This window comes from Oncorhynchus masou, chromosome 30 (assembly GCF_036934945.1).
Source record: "Oncorhynchus masou masou isolate Uvic2021 chromosome 30, UVic_Omas_1.1, whole genome shotgun sequence".
Lineage (NCBI taxonomy): Eukaryota > Metazoa > Chordata > Actinopteri > Salmoniformes > Salmonidae > Oncorhynchus > Oncorhynchus masou.
In genome coordinates, this window is record NC_088241.1 from 60,654,931 (window position 1) to 60,676,628 (window position 21,698).

At 44.8% G+C, this 21,698-nt stretch overlaps 1 protein-coding gene across 1 annotated transcript in view; it reads right to left on the reverse strand.

The window, feature by feature from the left end:
* LOC135521676 (piezo-type mechanosensitive ion channel component 2-like) overlaps positions 1–21,698 on the reverse strand; it is a 142,245-nt gene that overhangs the window by 80,412 nt on the left and 40,135 nt on the right. The window contains exons 3-4 of the mRNA XM_064947354.1: positions 18,590–18,715; positions 267–309 (exon numbers count right to left, since the gene is read on the reverse strand). Coding sequence (XP_064803426.1) covers positions 267–309; positions 18,590–18,715 — 169 coding nt within the window. The remainder of the gene's footprint in view (positions 1–266; positions 310–18,589; positions 18,716–21,698) is intronic.

A 21,698-nucleotide genomic window follows, 5' to 3' on the forward strand; every position in this document is an offset into this window, starting at 1 on the left:
AGACCCCTGCGCCGTGAATATATATATACAGTGTATTGCAAATTAGCAAAATGTATGATATATTACAAATTCTAATTTGTTGTGGCTAATGATAGCTAGCTGGATAACGTTAGCTAGGCTAGGCGCAGGGTTTAAGGTTAGGAGTTAGGATAAAGGGTTAGGGTCAAGGGATCTCAATACTTTCCGAATGCACTGTATACAAATTAAACTGTGCAATATGCACTAGTATACTAGTTTGATTAAATGTGAAAGCATTGGTCTCTTACCTTTCCAAGCCCAGCTGTCGCACCGACTTCTCCCATGTTGAACCTGCAAAAAAGACAAAACATAGAATCTTCAGTAAACAGAGTGGACCATTATTCAAAACTCTTCAGATGGATTCAAGATGGTGACTGCCCAGATGGCATGCCTTCCTGAAGCACTTTCTGTTATCCTGCAGAGCCTCCCTATTATTCAGCAATGAGCGTTGAAGACCTGAGCAACATTAGCATACACTGAAAAAAGTGTATGCTATCTATTTTAGATACACTTTCTATGGACACACCGGGGTGCAAACACACTTCATCTTTTCAAATGATTCACAGATTACATACATGAAGAATTGAATCTTGAATCCAGTGGTTTCACATGCACACTGACCCTCATTATGACAGTAACACAGGTCTAAACCAAATGTTAGTGAAGGTGAACCACACAAACACACACTCACACGAGGTCGGCCATGCACCTAGACAGCCTCTTGGAACACACTCCGCCTCACAGTAAGCTGTCATCCTCTGTGACTCACACGACTCATGCAATTAGCAGACGATTCCTTCTCGCTCTCCTCTCTTCCCTTCTCCTCCCTCTTGTTTGAACATACTTCAGACCGAGTGTGTTTATGACATGCAACTCTGCTGTACATTGATTTAATGACGCGGGGCAAATCAAACTACCTTTTTATTTTCTTGAAAGTCTTTGGGCTGATGGGCTTTTTGTTTCCAGGGACATTTCCATGTATGCGAAAGGCCCCCTCCGGATGAGAGAGTTGGGATTTACAGCTGTCTTACAGCTAAGTGCGAACCCCCAACTCACTGCCCCCCCACCCCTATCCTCCCATCTGATCTGAGGATAGTTACCCTAACGACAGATCAATGAGTCAGTGCTAATTAGCTCTGTCGTCAGCTCTTTAACACGTAATGTAGTTACATATTAACCTCTTTGTAATTGAGTTGAGCTATTTCTATGAGGGATTAGTTAACATTCTAGTCACTATTCTCAAAATGAACCTCTCTGGCTCAGCTGTTTTGATGCCAGCTACCAGTAAGAATACTGAACAAAAATATAAACGCAATATGTAAAGTGTTGGTCCCATGTCTCATGAGCTGAAATAAAAGATCCCAGAAATGTTCCATATGCACAAAAATCATATTTCTCTCAAATTTTGTGCACACATTTGTTTACATCCCTGTTAGTGAGCATTTCTCCTTTGTCAAAATAATTCATCCACCTGACAAGTGTGGCATATCAAGAAGCTGATTAAACAGCATGATCATTACACACGTGCACCTTTTGGACAATAAAAGGCCACTGTAAAATGTTGCCAGATAATTAAATGTTAATTTCTCTACCATTAGCCACCCCCAACATTATTTTAGAACATTTGGCAGTACATCTAACTGGCCTCCAAACCGCAGACCAGGTGTAACCATGCCGGCCCAGGACCTCCACATCCGGTTTCTTCACCTGTGGGATCGTCTGAGACCAGCCACCCAAACAGCTGGTGAAACTAAGGAGTATTTCTGTCTGTAATTGGGGAAAACTCATTCTGATTGGCTGGGCCTGGCTCCCAAGTGGGTGGGCCTGTCCAGTCATGTGAAATCCATAGATTAGGAACTAATGAATTTATTTAAATTGACTGATTTCCTTATATGAACTACAGCTAACTAGAATTATTTATATTTTTGTTCAGTATACGTTTCTCTCTGATGGATACATCACCTGTGCTATGGCGATTGGCAAAGTATACTACGATTAATGTACTGTATGTGTTGTTATTGGCTGCAAGACAGCGAACTATGCAAGGTTCCTTTAATGAATTCCCATTATATTCTTCCCATGGCTAAATGTCCACCAGACTTGTTGCCAGATAATTAAATGTTAATTTCTCTACCATTAGCCGCCTCCAACGTTCTTTTAGAACATTTGGCAGTACATCTAACTGGCCTCCAAACCGCAGACCAGGTGTAACCATGCCGGCCCAGGACCTCCACATCCGGTTTCTTCACCTGTGGGATCGTCTGAGACCAGCCACCCAAACAGCTGGTGAAACTAAGGAGTATTTCTGTCTGTAATGGGGGGAAACTCATTCTGATTGGCTGGGCCTGGCTCCCAAGTGGGTGGGCCTGTCCAGTCATGTGAAATCCATAGATTAGGAACTAATGAATTTATTTAAATTGACTGATTTCCTTATATGAACTATAGCTAATTAAAATAATTTATATTTTTGTTCAGTATACGTTTCTCTCTGATGGATACATCACCTGTGCTATGGCGATTGGCAAAGTATAATACGATTCATGTACTGTATGTGTTGCTATTGGCTGTAAGACAGCAAACTATGCAAGGTTCCTTTAATGAATCCCCATTATATTGTTCCCATGGCTAAGCCAATAAAGAGGAGGGGGCGTTTGTTTACATCAGTTTCTCGCTTACATCATGTACACCCCCCCCTCCCCTCTCCTTCTTCACTCTCCGCCACCCCAAAATGTTATGGTTATAATACAGCCTGGACATTGTCTATGAGGGAAGGCTACAACCACAACGTACTCCAATGATGAAGTGCTGCCAAACCAAGATCATACATCCATGTGAATTTATTCTCTCATTAATACAATATTATGGACCCAGATTTATGCCGGGGCACATGGGAAAATGTCATGCGTGTTTGATGAGCTGTTTTCTAACTACGGTGCATGGAGGTTTTCTGACTCAGCTGATGTAAAGAGTCCAGGTTTTCATCCGTCACGGGAGTGGTGTAGAGTGGTGGCGCCTCGCGTTGCTTTAGATTTGTGTGTTTATATTTCTGGATGCTTATAGTAGGTTCAGTAAATTGATTCAGGCCTGACAGAATAATGTATTTGTCCATTAAAGTGGTAAATGACCCCATGTAGAAGAATGTCTCAGAGCGTAACAGTGAAAGCGCGTATTGTTAAGTGTAAAAACTGGGCTGATGGGAGTAGGCCAACTTTGGATTTACAATATAAAATCATTTAAAAAAGTTACTTACAATGCTCTGGTAAAAATAAACTCTAAATTTGGCTAAAAATGTTTGTCTCTGAAAAGATAAGTAGGATTTTAGTCCCTCTATCTCCACAAGGAAAAAGCCTATGGGCAGACTACAAGATGACAGTAGTTAGTTATTTTCAGTGACAGACTAACCTATCCCTTGTTATTCAAAGGCCTCCAAACCAACAGGTGTTATTTGGCATTATCTCTAGTTAGCAGCTACAGTATACATATTACATGAGAGAGAGAGAGAGAGAGAGAGAGAGAGAGAGAGAGAGAGAGAGAGAGAGAGAGAGAGAGAGAGAGAGAGAGAGAGAGAGAGGACAAAGTGAGAAAGAGAGAGAGAGAGAGAGAGAGAGATGACAAAGTGAGAAAGAGAAAGAGAGAGAGAGAGAGAGAGAGAGAGAGAGAGAGAGATGACAAAGTGAGAAAGAGAAAGAGTGTGGGGACAAAGTGAGAAAGAGAAAGAGTGAGAGAGTGTCAAAGAGAAGGGACAAAGTGAGAAAGAGAAAGAGGGAAAGAGATGAGAAGTGTGAGAGAAGGGAGAGAGAGAGGTTTTGTGGAGCATAGTTGTGAATACAACAGCTGTTTAGCAGCTCCCTGCTAATGGGTGCAGGGTGCAGGGAGCGCAATAATGTGGTGGCACATAATAAAGCCGTGGTGTAATAACATCCAAATACAGGGAATACTAGTACCAGATCACTGTCCAGAGGTACAGTATATACATGGACTACCAGTACCAGATCACTGTCCAGAGGTACAGTATATACAGGGAATACTAGTACCAGATCACTGTCCAGAGGTACAATAAATACAGGGAATACTAGTACCAGATCACTGTCCAGAGGTACAGTATATACAGGGAATACTAGTACCAGATCACTGTCCAGGGGTACAATAAATACAGGGAATACTAGTACCAGATCACTGTCCAGAGGTACAATAAATACAGGGAATACTAGTACCAGATCACTGTCCAGAGGTACAGTATATACAGGGACTACCAGTACCAGATCACTGTCCAGGGGTACAGTGTATACAGGGACTACCAGTACCAGATCACTGTCCAGAGGTACAGTATATACAGGGACTACCAATACCAGATCACTGTCCAGGGGTACAGTATATACAGGGACTACCAGTACCAGATGGTTGTGCCGTGGCGGAGATCTTTGTGGGCTTTACTCGGCCTTGTCTCAGGATGGTAAGTTGGTGGTTGAAGATATCCCTCTAGTGGTGTGAGGGCTGTGTTTTTGCAAAGTGGGTGGGGTTATATCCTGCCTGTTTGGCCCTGTCCGGGGTTATTGTTGGATGGGGCCACAGTGTCTCCCTACCCCTCCTGTCACAGCCTCCAGTATTTATGCTGCAGTAGTTTATGTGTCGTGGGGCTAGGGTCAGTCTGTTATATCTGGAGTATTTCTCCTGTCTTATCCGGTGTCCTGTGTGATTTTAAGTATGCTTTCTCTAATTCTTTCTTTCTTTCTTTCTTTTTTTCTTTCTTTCTTTCTTTCTTTCTTTCTTTCTTTCTTTCTTTCTTTCTTTCTTTCTTTCTTTCTTTCTCTCTCTCTTCCTCTTTCTCTCTTTCTTTCTTTCTTTCTCTCAGAGGACCTGAGCCCTAGGACCATGCCTCAGGACTACCTGGCCTGATGACTCCTTGCTGTCCCCAGTCCACCTGGCCGTGCTGCTACTCCAGTTTAAACTGTTCTGCCTGCGGCAATGGAACTCTGACCTGTTCAACAGACGTGCTACCTGTCCCAGACCTGCTGTTTTCAACTCTCTAGAGAAAACAGGAACGGTAGAGATACTCTGAATGATCGGCTATGAAAAGCCAACTGATATTTACTCCTGAGGTGCTGACATGTTGCACCCTCGACAACCACTGTGATTATTATTATTTGACCCTGCTGGTCATCTATGAACATTTGAACATCTTGGCCATGTTCTGTTTTAATCTCCACCCGGCACAGCCAGAAGAGGACTGGCCACCCCTCATAGCCTGTTTCCTCTCTAGGTTTCTTCTCAGGTTCTGGCCTTTCTAAGGAATTTTTCAGTGACCTTGCTACTACACCTGCATTGCTTGCTGTTCCCTAGGTCGGGATGCGTCACTTGAGTGGGTTTCTGTACAGCACTTTGAGATATCAGCTGATGTAAGAAGGGCTTTATAAATCCATTTGATTTGATTTGATTTGAGATCACTGTCCAGGGAGACAGTATATACAGGGAATACCAGATCACTGTCCAGGGGTACAGTATATACAGGGACTACCAGATTACTGTCCAGGGATACAGTATATACAGGGATAACCAGTACCAGATCACTGTCCAAGGATACAGTATATACAGGGATAACCAGTACCAGATCACTGTCCAGGGATACAGTATATACAGGGATAACCAGTACCAGATCACTGTCCAGGGGTACAGTACATACAGGGACTGCCAGATCACTGTCCAAGGATACAGTATATACAGGGATAACCAGTACCAGATCACAGTCCAGGGATACAGTACCCCTGGACAGTGGATAAGCAGTACCAGATCACTGTCTTGGACAGTGATCTGGTACAGTCCCTGTATACACTGTACCCCTGACAGATCTGGTACTGGTGTCCAGGGTACAGTACCTGGACAGGGACTGGCCTGATACTGTCCAGGGATACAGTATGGACAGTGGGTAGTCCCTGATCACTGTACCCCTGGACAGTGATCTGGTACTGGTAGTCCCTGTATATACACCCCTGTACAGTGATCTGGTACTGGTAGTCCCTGTATACACTGTACCCCTGGACAGTGATCTGGTACTGGTAGTCCCTGTATACACTGTACCCCTGGACAGTGATCTGGTACTGGTAGTCCCTGTATACACTGTACCCCTGGACAGTGATCTGGTACTGGTACTGGTAGTCCCTGTATACACTGTACCCCTGGACAGTGATCTGGTACTGGTAGTCCCTGTATACACTGTACCCCTGGACAGTGATCTGGTACTGGTAGTCCCTGTATACACTGTACCCCTGGACAGTGATCTGGTACTGGTAGTCCCTGTATACACTGTACCCCTGGACAGTGATCTGGTACTGGTAGTCCCTGTATACACTGTACCCCTGGACAGTGATCTGGTACTGGTAGTCCCTGTATACACTGTACCCCTGGACAGTGATCTGGTACTGGTAGTCCCTGTATACACTGTACCCCTGGACAGTGATCTGGTACTGGTAGTCCCTGTATACACTATACCCCTGGACAGTGATCTGGTACTGGTAGTCCCTGTATACACTGTACCCCTGGACAGTGATCTGGTAGATCTGGTGGATCAACAAAGCCTCAGAAGTCCTAATTATAACACTTGTCTGTCAAGACGGATACAACGCCCCTGCCTAGATCATACTACATAGCTGGGTTAGCCTAACACCGATTGCTGTACGTAGTGAATTTAGTGCAGATTTACTGCTACTTTCCTTAGTCTTTCTCTCTTTATCACTCTATGATGTCATGGTCACAGGAATGGTGGAAATCATCTGGGTATTAGGTCATAATTCAAAGGAGGTGGCCAATAAAACGACGAGAGTGAGGCCTCCAGCGTGTCCATACAAATAGCACATAAAAAGAAGAGAGAGCAAGCTGTTAGGAAGGTAGGAAGGACACGAGGAAGAACAAAAGGACCCTCAAATAGTTTTCTTTGAGTTTCTATTTCTCGTGTTCATTCGAGACAGCTTGTACCAGTTATTTTTTTCCAAAACAACAATGAGCAATTCAGAAACACCTGTGGTCTCGACAGTCTAAAAACAATCCCCCAGCAGAAAAACACCAGTGGTTTCCTTCTGCTGAGAGTGAGCCATTTTAGAGGCTGTCTGTGCTGCGGAACACAATGTTTTCATATGGTTGAAAATGGGTTATTCTACAGATGATGACTGTTCTGGGAAAACAAGGCCTAAAACACCCCAAAAGTCTTTCTGAACAACATGGGAAATCTACCAAACCAGACTCCTACAAGTCTGTACAATGCTTCGACAATGTAAACAAATTGTGGTTGAGACGTCTTGTAAAAAACCTGCAAACTACCATAGAAATTCTATTAAAAGAAAACAGTGAAATACTTTCAGTTTATGTGTATTGTGGGATTCAATTGCAGTCATGTAATTTTGGGGGGGAATATCAAAGACTGAGGTCCTCTGTGGTTTGTTAAGCTTCAGTACTGAGCTAATTGCGTTTTTGGTTGGGCTTACAGACATTGAGTTTTTGTGTAGTTATGGCGATAGAGGAGGACATAAGACATAAAGACCTGTTCCTTCCTGGAAGTCTCTTCATGATGACCTCATTTTAACTTCTACTTCTCCAATTCAATTGGAAACAGACGGACAGACAAACGGACGGACGTACACCTGGTAAACATGGCTGCAGCTCCCTCGCTGACTGACCAAGCACACATCCGAGGCCAAGTCAGTAGAGGGCCAAATCGAGGGGCCCACTCAAGGCAAGGCCGCTAAATCGATGATTTGAAACAAGATCTTTTTGCAAGATTTCACTATTCTTCACTGTTATTAGTCGGAACAAGGGGTGCAATCCAGAGGGAGAAGATACGACTGACGCTCTGGCACAGATGCTTTTCGCCTCCCACCTCCACACAGCCTACTGTGGGACACATCTACAACGTTATTAGTGGGTTTGACATTTTGTTTACATTCATTCTGACCAATAACGTAGCTAGTGGAAACTGAAAGTTGTCAGGACCCATCCTCTCCTTGGTCCGTGCTGCCTGCATCCCTGTGAAACGTGGCTCATAGTTCCATGGTGTGATGGATTGTTTTTATTGTGAATTGGGCTGCACATCCTGGGGAAGAGGATTATTTTACAGACACTCAGAGCTTTTGTCATTTTTGCTCTTGAATGTGGTGATAGGTGAAAAAGTCTTGTTGCTGGTGTCCTGACAAGCCCAACAGAGCTCGTACACACACTTCCTACTACACTCCAATGGTAAATCTCTATGACTATTTCTACTAGTAATTTATACTAGTAGAGTTTACGAAGTAAGATGCACATACAAAAAGTAGGTTTCTGGAGTGTTTCAAAAATTCACGTCTTAATATCAATTTAACCGACACCACATTTTATCTGTGGCTTTTCTCAAGGTACATTTTGGTATAGGTCCACTTTTTGTAAATGTATTTATTATTTATTTAACCTTTATTTAATTAGGTAAGCCACTTAATTAAGAACAAATTCTTATTTACAATGATGGCCTATCCCGGCCAAACCCTAACGACAATTGTGCACTGCCCGATGGGACTCCCAATCACGGCCGGTTGTGATACAGCCTGGAATCGAATCAGGGTCTGTAGTGACGCCTCTAGCACTGACATGCAGTGCCTTAGACTGCTGTGCCACTCGGAAGACTAAACCCGCACTTTTGACTTACCTCACATTACAAGGGCAGTACAACTGTAGACTACACTATCTCAGATGTCCCAGTCCCAGTCTCTCTTCAGCAGCCCCTTTACTCTCGCCACAGCACTCTCTCATAGCAGCCAGGCACATTTTTAATCCCCCTTTCATCTCTGACTTCACCTAGAGTTGCCTCCACAGAAGGGCTACTTGTTTTCGCTCCCTCTCTCGCTCCTTCACTTCACTCAGCGTTCTAAGGGCTGCATACCCCCTCCCCGGCATATTCTATACAGTGGAGATGTATTCCCTGCCAACAGAGGCAGGGAGATGGCATTTTTGTGCAAGACCAGGAAATACACCGCATCGGGGTGCAGTGAGGATACCGTGGCGAGGGCGATAAGTGAGCGTGCGCCTCGTGAAGTGTTCCTATAGTTCTATTAGTATCTTGTTGTTAAGGCCATGTTGACGAGCCACCCTTCCCCCCTTCAAGCCCATACAGTACAGTGCAGTACACACACCACCATAACATACTCAAAGGCCACTTGGACCTGGAGGAAATCTAAAAACAAAGGAAATGGTGTTGACTGTTGGACAATCAGATAACCTTCCCTGTGTGAAGGAGTGCTTCTTGTTTGGGCTTGGCTTCCCCCTTAGCTAGCGCTGTGATGTCATAGCTGCTGGTCAACGAAGTGCACTGCAATGAACCGCTCACTGTTGAATGCTGCTAACAGGGATCCTCAACATAATGCAGTGCATCAAATGCTGTCAGAAGTGAAAGTTCATATGGGCATAGTTCACATCAGTTTGCTCAATTGAAATCCTAGGCTGGAATTCAACCAAGCCCGCACTGTGGTAAACTTGGATTGCAATAACATATATTGCAGAGCCAAACAAAAGGCCACAAATGATGTAATCATTTTGACAAGATCTAATTAAACTCCTCTTTCCGCAGTGCAAGATTAGCAGTGTGAATTTGATGGATTCTGCCTCCCTTGCAACTCAACACAGCACAGAACATCCCCAACCAATCAGGTTTATTGTACTGTAAGGTTCTCCTGTCAGCAGTAAACAGATGTGAGATTCCGTGACACACTTTGAGATAGTAGACTCTAGTCTACTGCTATGAATACAAAGTCAGAAAGCAATAAAAGTAGGAATACTGATTCCCATGATAAAACCACCTAAACTTTTGTTTTAAAGCCCCATGTGACATCACTATCTAGAGACAATAGAAAATAGATGTTGGCAATGTTCTCTATAACATCACTTGGTGTTAGTTCATTTCAGTTCAGTTCCAAAGGGTTCTATGTGGAACCCAAAAGGGTTCTACGTGGAACCCAAAAGGGTTTTCCTATGGGGACAGCCGATGAATGGTTTTGGAACCCTTTTGTTCTAAGGGTGTGCATAGAATTAGAACGAGGCTATTACTAGAACAGATGTTCAGGTCCCTGACGTTTCAGCAAGGCCAAACAATGACTCCAAAAAATCAATCCATAGCTTGTTTGAACACAGTGTTCTTCAGGGACACTACGTTATTACCACAGTGCTACAGTCTGTTGTAGGTTATATCATGCTGAAAATCCTCCCTGAAGATGCACACCAAGCCAAGCGCAGCATTTCGCTGAAAATGGAACAGAACTGTCACTAGCGTGAGGAAAAACAATAACGAATGCCTGTAACTTAATAAAAAGTCAGTTTACCAGTACCATAATTGGAAACTGTCAACATGTCTAACTTCTAGAAGTAGAGGTGAGTTACTAGTAAGTGTGTTGTGTTAATGTAGCATCAGATTAGAGGCCATATCAATCATCATGATTCTGGTTAAGAAATCGAGTCCAACCAGCTACTGTGGAGGATTCCCTTACAGAAAAAACACATACAGTGTTCCAAAAACACATGATCTTGATCTTATGTGATAACATGTGACAACATGTAAAGCAACATGTGCTAACATGAAACTACTTATGTGAATAAATGTGATCACCTGTGAAGTGTTGCAAATGTTTTCACATTCACATCTGAAACTTCACATGGAATCGAGTGATTTTCCACATCTGAAATCATATGTGTTTTCTGTAAGGATTGTAATGAGTGTTTCCAATGACATGTTCCTTATATTCACTGAGTGTACAAAACATTGAGAACTCCTGCTCTTTCCATAACAGTGACTGACCAGGTGAATCCAGGTGAAAGTTTAAATCCAATGTAATCAGTAGATATTGTCTCATCGCTGCAACTCAATGGGCTTGGGAGGCAAAGGTCAAGCATCCTCTGAAACATGACCCGTCAAACCACACTTCTTAACATGCAACCGCACCAATCTGTCAGAGGAAACACCATTCAAATGATGACCAAGGTCAAGAGCACGATGAGCCAAGTAAAGCCCCCCCAGCCAAACCTTCCCCTAACGACGCTCCCCCAATGATGCTGGGCCAATTGTGTGCCGCCCTAAGGAACTCCTGATGACGGCCAGTTGTGATACAGCCTGGGATCGAACCCAGGTTTGCACCACTCAGTAGGCCTCCAAAAGACAGATTTGTAAGACAATTGAGACATGGATTTGTGTGTGTGTGTGCTATTCAGAGGGGGAATGGGCAAGACAAAATACTGAAGTGCCTTTGAATGGGGTATGGTAGTAGGTGCCAGGAGCACCGGTTTGTGTCTAAAACTGCAACTCTGCTGGGTTTTTAACGCTCAACAGTTTCCCGTGTGTATCAAGAATGGTCCACCACCCAAAGGACATCCAGTCGACTGGACACAACTGTGGGAAGCGTCGGAGTCAACATGGGCCAGCATCCCTGTGGAACGCTTTCAACACCTTGTAGAGTCCATGTCCTGACAAATTGAGGCTGTTCTGAGGGCAAAAAGGGGTTCAACTCAATGTTAGGACGGCATTCCTAGTCTTTGGTACACTCAGTGTATACTGTAACAGGGAGTAAATAGTATGACCTAAGAGTAACAGCAAAATTCAACAGAGGTTAGTTAGTGCAGGGGTTCTGAAATGTTTTCACTCAGGGCCCCCTTCCAGCATTGGGGAACAATAATAATAATATAGTTAAAATATAATATACTATACAGTAGTATATTATAGTATACTACCCCCACAGGTTGGGATCCACTGAGGTAGAGAATAACTTGCTCTTCATACTACTGTATAGTAGAGAGGAGACAGGAGCTATGCTCGAGCTTAACCTTTACATCTTTGGCAACAACGTGTTACAACGCAAAGGAACTGAAGGAACTTGATTGAGGAGGGGTTTCAGGAGGGCATTTTGAGGAGGTAGCCTAGATGAGAAAGAACGCTAGCATGGAGGAATGATTCATCAACAGGAATGACAGAGAGTGAAATAAGAGTATAAAAGGTTGATCTGGAACAGAGGTGGACTGAGGAAAAGCAGAGTGACACACAAACAACCTCCCACATCTGTCTGACGTGTGCCTGGGCCTACCACCAGCACACCGTGCTCTGCTGGGTTCTCATTGGTTCCCCTGGGGCCCCAAACTTTGACCTTTGAGAGCCATGCTGAGGACCCTGGGAGACAGCTGCCACGTCTGGGGGTGTAGACACTCGCGTTCACTTCCCCAGGTGTCCAACTTACAACGCCAACCACAGTACAACACCCGCCCTGTCAAGGAGGACCAATGTGGTCATGTCCATTAGCTCTAAGTAAAAGAATAAGAGAAATGTAAGCATGATATGAATCCAGATGGAATACAAATCATCCAATCATATAAGGATTAAGTCATGTTCTGTGTTGGAAGGAACAGTAGATAAGGGATGGACAGCCAGGTCATCCGTGATACAAGTCAGTATTTGACGTGGAAACCGGCAACTAGGTGCAACAGTGAGCACTGAAACCTTCAAGTTGGTTTTGGTTTTGCAAGTTCATAGTTGACGGGAAAGATGGATGGATGTAAGCATCTGTCTCTGATTACAAAGGTTGCACGTTCAAATCCAGCAATGGAAAGGTGTTTTTGAGTTTTTTGTTTTAAGCCTATCCCAAACCTTAACCATTTAAATGTCTAACCTCAGTTAATGTCTAACCTTAAGATTTCTGAGTTAATGCATACATTTAACCCTAACCTTAAACATTTGGAGTTAATTTGATGTTTAAGAAACATGGATAAGCGTCTAATACTGACTGAGACTGTGAGAACTAGTTGGGGAAGGAAGGGCCCGTACATAACAGATGGAAGGGCCCGTACATAACAGATGGAAGGGCCAGTACATAACAGATGGAAGGGCCAGTACATAACAGATGGAAGGGCCAGTACATAACAGATGGAAGGGCCAGTACATAACAGATGGAAGGGCCAGTACATAACAGATGGAAGGGCCAGTACATAACAGATGGAAGGGCCAGTACATAACAGATGGAAGGGCCAGTACACATAACAGATGGAAAGGCCAGTACATAACAGATGGAAGGGCCAGTACATAACAGATGGAAGGGCCAGTACATAACAGATGGAAGGGCCAGTACATAACAGATGGAAGGGCCAGTACATAACAGATGGAAGGGCCAGTAGATAAAGGATGGAAGGGCCAGTACATAACAGATGGAAGGGCCAGTACATAAAGGATGGAAGGGCCAGTACATAAAGGATGGAAGGGCCAGTACATAACAGATGGAAGGGCCAGTACATAACAGATGGAAGGGCCAGTACATAACAGATGGAAGGGCCAGTACATAACAGTACATAACAGATTGAAGGGCCAGTACATAACAGATGGAAGGGCCAGTACATAACAGATGGAAGGGCCCGTAAATAAGCTAGCAGGTGGATGTTTTCCTTTTGAAACCAGGGCAGAGGAAAGCAAAATTCACTTCCACAAATGTTGTTTACATTGATATTCATACTGAAGGAAGCAATTAAGGGACCTCATGGGCACCCTTAACTTTTTCACTTATTTTAAGGGGGAAATTAGCATTAAAATGTTTTGTGCAACTGACTTAAAGTTAAGGAAACTTTAAGTAAAAAGATAAGGTGGAAATTAACTTAAGATGTTTTATGGAACCGAGCCCAGTACATAGGGGATGGAAGGGAAGTGTCACACCCTGGCCATAGAGAGGGTTTTATTCGCTATGAACCATGGCACGAAGCCTCCAGTGATGATCCATGGCACGAAGCCTCCAGCGGTGACAGTGCCCAGTCCGGAGCCTGCAGCATAAAGGATGGGGCCCATAACAGATGGAAGGAGCCTGCAGCGACGAGGGTGCCCAGTCCGGGGCCAAAATATCGAGGGTCCCCAGTCCGGGGTTAAGGCTGATACATAAAGGGTCAAACATGCATAATGTCATTGTTCAGTTTGAAGGCGCAACCACAGTGGGGGGAGCCAGAGGTGGAGGGGGATCTACGTCCCGCACCAGAGCCGCCGCCGTAAAGGAGGCCCACCCAAACCCTCCCCTTTAGAGTCAGGTTTTGTGGTCGGAGTCCGCACCTGTCACGCCCTGGGCATAGAGAGGGTTTTATTCTCTTATTTTAAGGGGGAAATTAGCTTTAAAAGGGTGTGACTAGTTGGGCATTCTAGTGGAAATTAACTTAAGATTTTTTCTATGATTTTCTATTTCTTTGTGTTTGGCTGGGTGACAGTGGTTCTCAATCAGTCCGGGAGGCAGCTGTCTATCGTTGTCTCTGATTGAGAATCATACTTAGGCAGCTTTTTCCCCATCTGTGTTTTGTGGGTAGTTGTTTTCTGTTTTGTGTCTGCACCAGACAGAACTGTTTAGTTTTGTTCCACTTTGTTATTTTTTTTCGGTGTTCAGTTTGAATAAATAATCATGAACACGTACCATGCTGCGCTTTGGTCCTCTTCTTCAGACGAGTGTAACAGGAAGTGCCAAGGCTCGGTTGTATAAAACATCTTAAGTGTTTCCCTTAAGGAATAATGTTCACTTACCTAAGGGAATTGTTTAAGGGCGTAGCATTTAGCCACTCAAAAATGTCCTTAGGTAAGGGCCTATTTACGGGGTTTTACGGTAGTTTGAAGACATGTATGGCAGAAAGAGTCTCTGACTACCATGGAGAAGGCCTGATTCACTGACTAAATGTCTCGTCAAAGAGATCTCTTTAATTTTGTGAGATAGCAAAATAGAACTTCTATAATCAAGATAGGACACACAAATTGATTCAGAAGATAATAAAACATGTTTCTTTTAGTAACTTTTTTCTCAACATGTTTATATTACTTTCTAGTACGTCAAGCTAGGTTACAGTGTAGCTATAGCTAACGAACCAAGTAGCTTTGCAGTCATGGATTGTACCTATAGTGCCCACTATTATTTACCCAAGAGCACCGTCTATAGTGTCCACTATTATTTACCCAAGAGCACCGTCTATAGTGTCCACTATTATTTACCCAAGAGCACCGTCTATAGTGTCCACTATTATTTACCCAAGAGCACAGTCTATAGTGTCCACTATTATTTACCCAAGAGCACCGTCTATAGTGTCCACTATTATTTACCCAAGAGCACCGTCTATAGTGTCCACTATTATTTACCCAAGAGCACCGTCTATAGTGTCCACTATTATTTACCCAAGAGCACCTTTTATAGTGTCCACTATTATTTACCCAAGAGCACCGTCTATAGTGTCCACTATTATTTACCCAAGAGCACCATCTATAGTGTCCACTATTATTTACCCAAGAGCACCATCTATAGTGTCCACTATTATTTACCCAAGAGCACCGTCTATAGTGTCCACTATTATTTACCCAAGAGCACCGTCTATAGTGTCCACTATTATTTACCCAAGAGCACCTTTTATAGTGTCCACTATTATTTACCCAAGAGCACCATCTATAGTGTCCACTATTATTTACCCAAGAGCACCGTCTATAGTGTCCACTATTATTTACCCAAGAGCACCGTCTATAGTGTCACATTATTTACCCCACCGTCTATAGTGTATTATTTACCCAAGAGCACCTTTTATAGTGTCCACTATTATTTACCCAAGAGCACCGTCTTTAGTGAACACTATTATTTACCCAAGAGCACCGTCTATAGTGTCCACTATTATTTACCCACGAGCACCGTCTAAGGTGTACACTACCCAAGAGCACCGTCTACGGTGTACACTACCCAAGAGCACCGTCTACGGTGTACACTACCCAAGAGCACCGTCTATGGTGTACACTACCCAAGAGCACCGTCTATAGTGTACACTACCCAAGAGCACCGTCAATAGTGTACACTACCCAAGAGCACCGTCTATAGTGTACACTACCCAAGAGCACCGTCTATAGTGTACACTACCCAAGAGCACTGTCTATAGTGTACACTACCCAAGAGCACCGTCTATAGTGTACACTACCCAAGAGCACCGTCTATAGTGTACACTACCCAAGAGCACCGTCAATAGTGTACACTACCCAAGAGCACCGTCTATAGTGTACACTACCCAAGAGCACCGTCTATAGTGTACACTACCCAAGAGCACCGTCAATAGTGTACAGTACCCAAGAGCACCGTCTATAGTGTACACTACCCAAGAGCACCGTCAATAGTGTACACTACCCAAGAGCACCGTTTATAGTGTACACTACCCAAGAGCACCGTCTATAGTGTACACTACCCAAGAGCACCGTCTATGGTGTACACTACCCAAGAGCACCGTCTATGGTGTACACTACCCAAGAGCACCGTCTATAGTGTACACTACCCAAGAGCACCGTCTATGGTGTACACTACCCAAGAGCACCGTCTACGGTGTACACTACCCAAGAGCACCGTCTACGGTGTACACTACCCAAGAGCACCGTCTATAGTGTACACTACCCAAGAGCACCGTCTATAGTGTACACTACCCAAGAGCACCGTCTATAGTGTACACTACCCAAGAGCACCGTCTATAGTGTACACTACCCAAGAGCACCGTCTATAGTGTACACTACCCAAGAGCACCGTCTATAGTGTACACTACCCAAGAGCACCGTCTATAGTGTACACTACCCAAGAGCACCGTCAATAGTGTACACTACCCAAGAGCACCGTCTATAGTGTACACTACCCAAGAGCACCGTCTATAGTGTACACTACCCAAGAGCACCGTCAATAGTGTACACTACCCAAGAGCACCGTCTATAGTGTACACTACCCAAGAGCACCGTCAATAGTGTACACTACCCAAGAGCACCGTCTATAGTGTACACTACCCAAGAGCACCGTCTATAGTGTACACTACCCAAGAGCACCGTCTATAGTGTACACTACCCAAGAGCACCGTCTATGGTGTACACTACCCAAGAGCACCGTCTATGGTGTACACTACCCAAGAGCACTGTCTATGGTGTACACTACCCAAGAGCACCGTCTATGGTGTACACTACCCAAGAGCACCGTCTATGGTGTACACTACCCAAGAGCACCGTCTATGGTGTACACTACCCAAGAGCACCGTCTATGGTGTACACTACCCAAGAGCACCGTCTATGGTGTACACTACCCAAGAGCACCGTCTATAGTGTACACTACCCAAGAGCACCGTCTATAGTGTACACTACCCAAGAGCACCGTCTATAGTGTACACTACCCAAGAGCACCGTCTATGGTGTACACTACCCAAGAGCACCGTCTATAGTGTACACTACCCAAGAGCACCGTCTATAGTGTACACTACCCAAGAGCACCCTCTGTAGTGTACACTACCCAAGAGCACCGTCAATAGTGTACACTACCCAAGAGCACCGTCTATGGTGTACACTACCCAAGAGCACCGTCTATAGTGTACACTACCCAAGAGCACCGTCTATAGTGTACACTACCCAAGAGCACCGTCAATAGTGTACACTACCCAAGAGCACTACCCAAGAGCACCGTCTATGGTGTACACTACCCAAGAGCACCGTCTATGGTGTACACTACCCAAGAGCACCGTCTATGGTGTACACTACCCAAGAGCACCGTCTATAGTGTACACTACCCAAGAGCACCGTATATAGTGTACACTACCCAAGAGCACCCTCTGTAGTGTCCAATATTATTTTTGCTTATATTATCTGTTCATTGCGTTCTGACTGCAACTGACTTCAGGACTGCCGTAACTTCCACTGTATTATGTTTGGCAGCCTATTTTTATCAGGATTCTGGAATTGTCCCGGGGTATTGGAGAGAAAAAAGTCTGTTAACTCAGCTGTTTACAAGAGAACAGCGTTGTCCTGTCTAGACGGAGGCTTACAGGTGATACATAATTCCAACTTTTTAACCCAAGAAACTATTTATACATCGCACACAAAGTTACACTTGGTTTTTCTAAACTTGGTGAATCGCTGAAGTTCTTTGATCGATTGTTTTTGATAAGTCTTTTGACGTAACCGTGCATGCTAACACTAGAGTCAGACGGGTGTTTCAAGGGTTCTTATGCAACTTGAAGACCCCGCACATAATTTAAAACATTTTATGATTGTACTCTACATGTGAGACAGACCACCTTCGCTCTAAATTTTTGGTGGGGTTTGAATGCACTTCTGTCAGGGCAGCATGGGAGTGAGGGAGTTTTTTATTTTCATTATGTTTATCCCCATCTTGAGTGCAGATGTTGTGGCTTATATTGCTACTCGGAGAGATTTGTGCCAGTGGTTTGCAGCAGCAACAGCGGGGCCTGTGTTGGGCCTCGAAGCAGACCAGGTCTCAGGTTCTGGTCTGAAAAACCTGGTGTCGGGCCAGTGGGTAACCTGATCTAGGCGTGGACTGGGCTGTAACCTCCGCTCACCCCCACCCTGCAGCCGGCCCATGTCCCACTTACTGGGGTGGATGCTCCCTCTACAGACTTCAACCCTTTTATTGTCCGCAGCACAAGGTAAAAAATATCTGGGATACTATAGTTCAGCTCATGAAACATGGGGACAACAATTTACATATTGCGTTTTATATTTTTATATTTGTATTATTATATATTTAATGGGAGTGGAGTAGAGAAGATTGGTACTCACAGTTGAAGTTGGGTTCTATGTTGTCTCCTGCTAGCAGACTGTGGATGGTAACCTGGTAGATGATGTGCAGCAGCAGGAAAGCCATACCGGTGAAGCACAGGGACTTAACCAGGCACCCTGTGTGACCTGAAAGAGAGAAATGATCCTCTAAGGTTTCTCGGATACTGAGGTCCAGTGCATAATTCAGATTGAATAGCTTACACAACATTAGAGGGTCTGTCAAATAGTAGTAGTGTAACTACTTCCTAGTTATGGTTAAGATTTTCCTCATGATGAAAGAGTAATAAGACTATGAGACAAATGTTCACTTTATTAGGATGAATAAACATTTGTGTTTTAATAATTTCATAGCTGGTCTCATGTCATTAGTAAGGTCATACTTTAAAAAACAATGCATTTTACCAAATCATATTCGATGCATGACAGAGCTAAAAAACACTCGCGACTAACTATTCATCTCGCAATACTCCACCGACTGTAGGGTAACATTAGATGCTTGTCATTGACAGTGTGGAGACCTCACAGCCCAGTTATATGGTTTCCAGTTCACATAGCTTAACCTGTCTGGTCCCATCCTAATAGGCCAGGATAAAGTAATCCACCTCCATTAATCCTAATACAGTACTGTATTACAGGTTTCCCTGCTGACCAGGGCCAGTAATATCCCAGTGATAGTTTTGGCAGGCCGGTGACCATCCGTCATGTTTGGACCAACCTAAACACATGGTGACCTCTAAAGTCAAATGTGATGGATAAAACAGAGCTCAACAACTAGTGATGATTGGCCGACTGTCTGGTTGATGGCTGATTGGACGGGTTGCTTAGAGATGTTGATAGGAGTGATTAGGGGACGATGCAGAGCAGAGGTGTCTGGATGTCTTGCAGGGGAAAAGTATGATAAAACAGTGGGAAGTGAACAAGAACAAACCCCTGAATGGAAATGCTTCAGCTGGTTCAGTCGATTAGTACAACTGTCACACCCTGATCTGTTTCTCCTGTCCTTGTGCTTGTCTCCACCCTCCTCCAGGTGTTGCCCATCTTCCCCATTATCCCCTGTGCATTTATACCTGTGTTATCTGTTTGTCTGTTGCCTGTTCGTTTTGTTCTTCAAACCTACCAGAGTTCTACCCCTTGCTCCTGCCTTTCTCTTTTCTTGTTTTCCCAGTTTTGTCTTTTGTGCCTGCCCTGGCCCTGACCCTGCCTGCAGTCCTGTACCTTTGCCCTCTACTCTGGATTACCGACCTCTGCCTGCCCTGACCATGACCCTGAGCCTGCCTGCCATCCTGTACCTTTGCCCTCTACTCTGGATTACCAACCTCTGCCTGCCCTGACCATGACCCTGAGCCTGCCTGCCGTCCTGTACCTTTGCCCTCTACTCTGGATTACTGACCTCTGCCTGCCCTGACCATGACCTTGAGCCTGCCTGCCATCCTGTACCTTTGCCCTCTACTCTGGATTACCGACCTCTGCCTGCCCTGACCATGACCCTGAGCCTGCCTGCCGTCCTGTACCTTTGCCCTCTACTCTGGATTACCGACCTCTGCCTGCCCTGACCATGACCCTGAGCCTGCCTGCCATCCTGTACCTTTGCCTGCCCATGTTCGAATTAATAAACTTTTGTTACTTCAACATTGTCTGTACCTGGGTCTGCCTGCCCTGACCATGACCCTGAGCCTGCCTGCCGTCCTGTCCCAACCTTTACATCCCTCTATTTCATTATTGGACACGCCCGTTTTGCCAATATTTTGTCACAAAAAGACCATGGCCCTGAGCCTGCCTGTCCAGAACTCCAAGATACCTTTGCCTTCGTGACTTCAGGAAAACCAAGATGAGACCATCTGCCTGCCCTGACCATGACCCTGAGCCTGCCTGCCGTCCTGTGCACCTTTGCCCTCTACTCTGGGATTACCATAAGACCATTTACCAGGTGTCTGCCTGCCCTGACCATGACCCTGAGTCTGGCTGCCAGTATTTTTCCATGGGATTACCTTTGCCCTCTACTCTGGATTACCGATTCCTCTGCCTGCCCTGACCATGACCCTGAGCCTGCCTGCCATCCTACACACAGACGGAAAAACTGCGCATTTGGTATGTCATTTTTGCCTGCCCATGTTCGAATTAATAAATTTATTTGTTACTGGTTTTTTCAACATTGTTTGTACCTATGCTAGGTCTTACCTTCAAATGGTTCAAAAGCATATTTTGAAAATCTGAGATAGTATGAACTGGCCATGACTCACCCAGCAGACTCTGACCAGCTGCGCAAGTCCATCGCCTCCCAAGGAGCTGCTTAATGGTCTGATGGAACGGTTTCAGGTTGTGGCCGAACATCACAAACAAGTATTGGACACATTAAGGGAGCAAGTCCATGGGTTGTCTACTAGGAAGCCTACCACGACGGTAACCTCTCGGTCCCTAAGTAACCTGGCTGGTAGCAGTGCCGTCACTCTGGTTTCCCGGGAACCCCGCTTATCGCCCCCTGAAACACTTCGATGGAGAGTCAGGCACTTGTCGGGCATTTCTCGCTCAACGTTCCCTCGTCATGGAACTGCAACCTTCCTCTTTTCCCTCAGACCGCTCTAAGATAGACTACCTCATCACGCTGATGTCCGAGAGGGCCCTCGATTGGCCTCGTATGCTTCAGTCTGTAGGGATTCGTGGCGGAGGTGAGAAGTTAGAGGCTCCATGGTCCGGGAGAGACCTGGAAGTTGCTTCGGAAGGATTCCCTCAGTGTGGAAGACTATGCGATGGTTCTGCACGCTAGCAGCAACTTTTCCCTCCAGCTCCAAGATTATTAACCCCTTTTCTGTTCATCCTCTGTTGCCCCGTACCCTCTGTATACTTCCTACATTTCCTGTGTCTAGAATTAAACCCATGTCTCACATCCCTTTGTCCTCTGTTCTTCCCCTTGCTCCTGCCTTGTCTACTTTCCTGTTTTCTAGTTTTGTCCTTTCTGCCTGCCCTGACCCTGACCCTGCCTGCCATCCAGAACCTTTGCCTGCCAGTGTTCAAATTAATAAACTTTTGTTACTTCAACATTGTCTGCACCTGGGTCTTACCTTCAAACGTGTAACAACATCTAACCAGGAAGCAGAAAAGCCCACTCAGT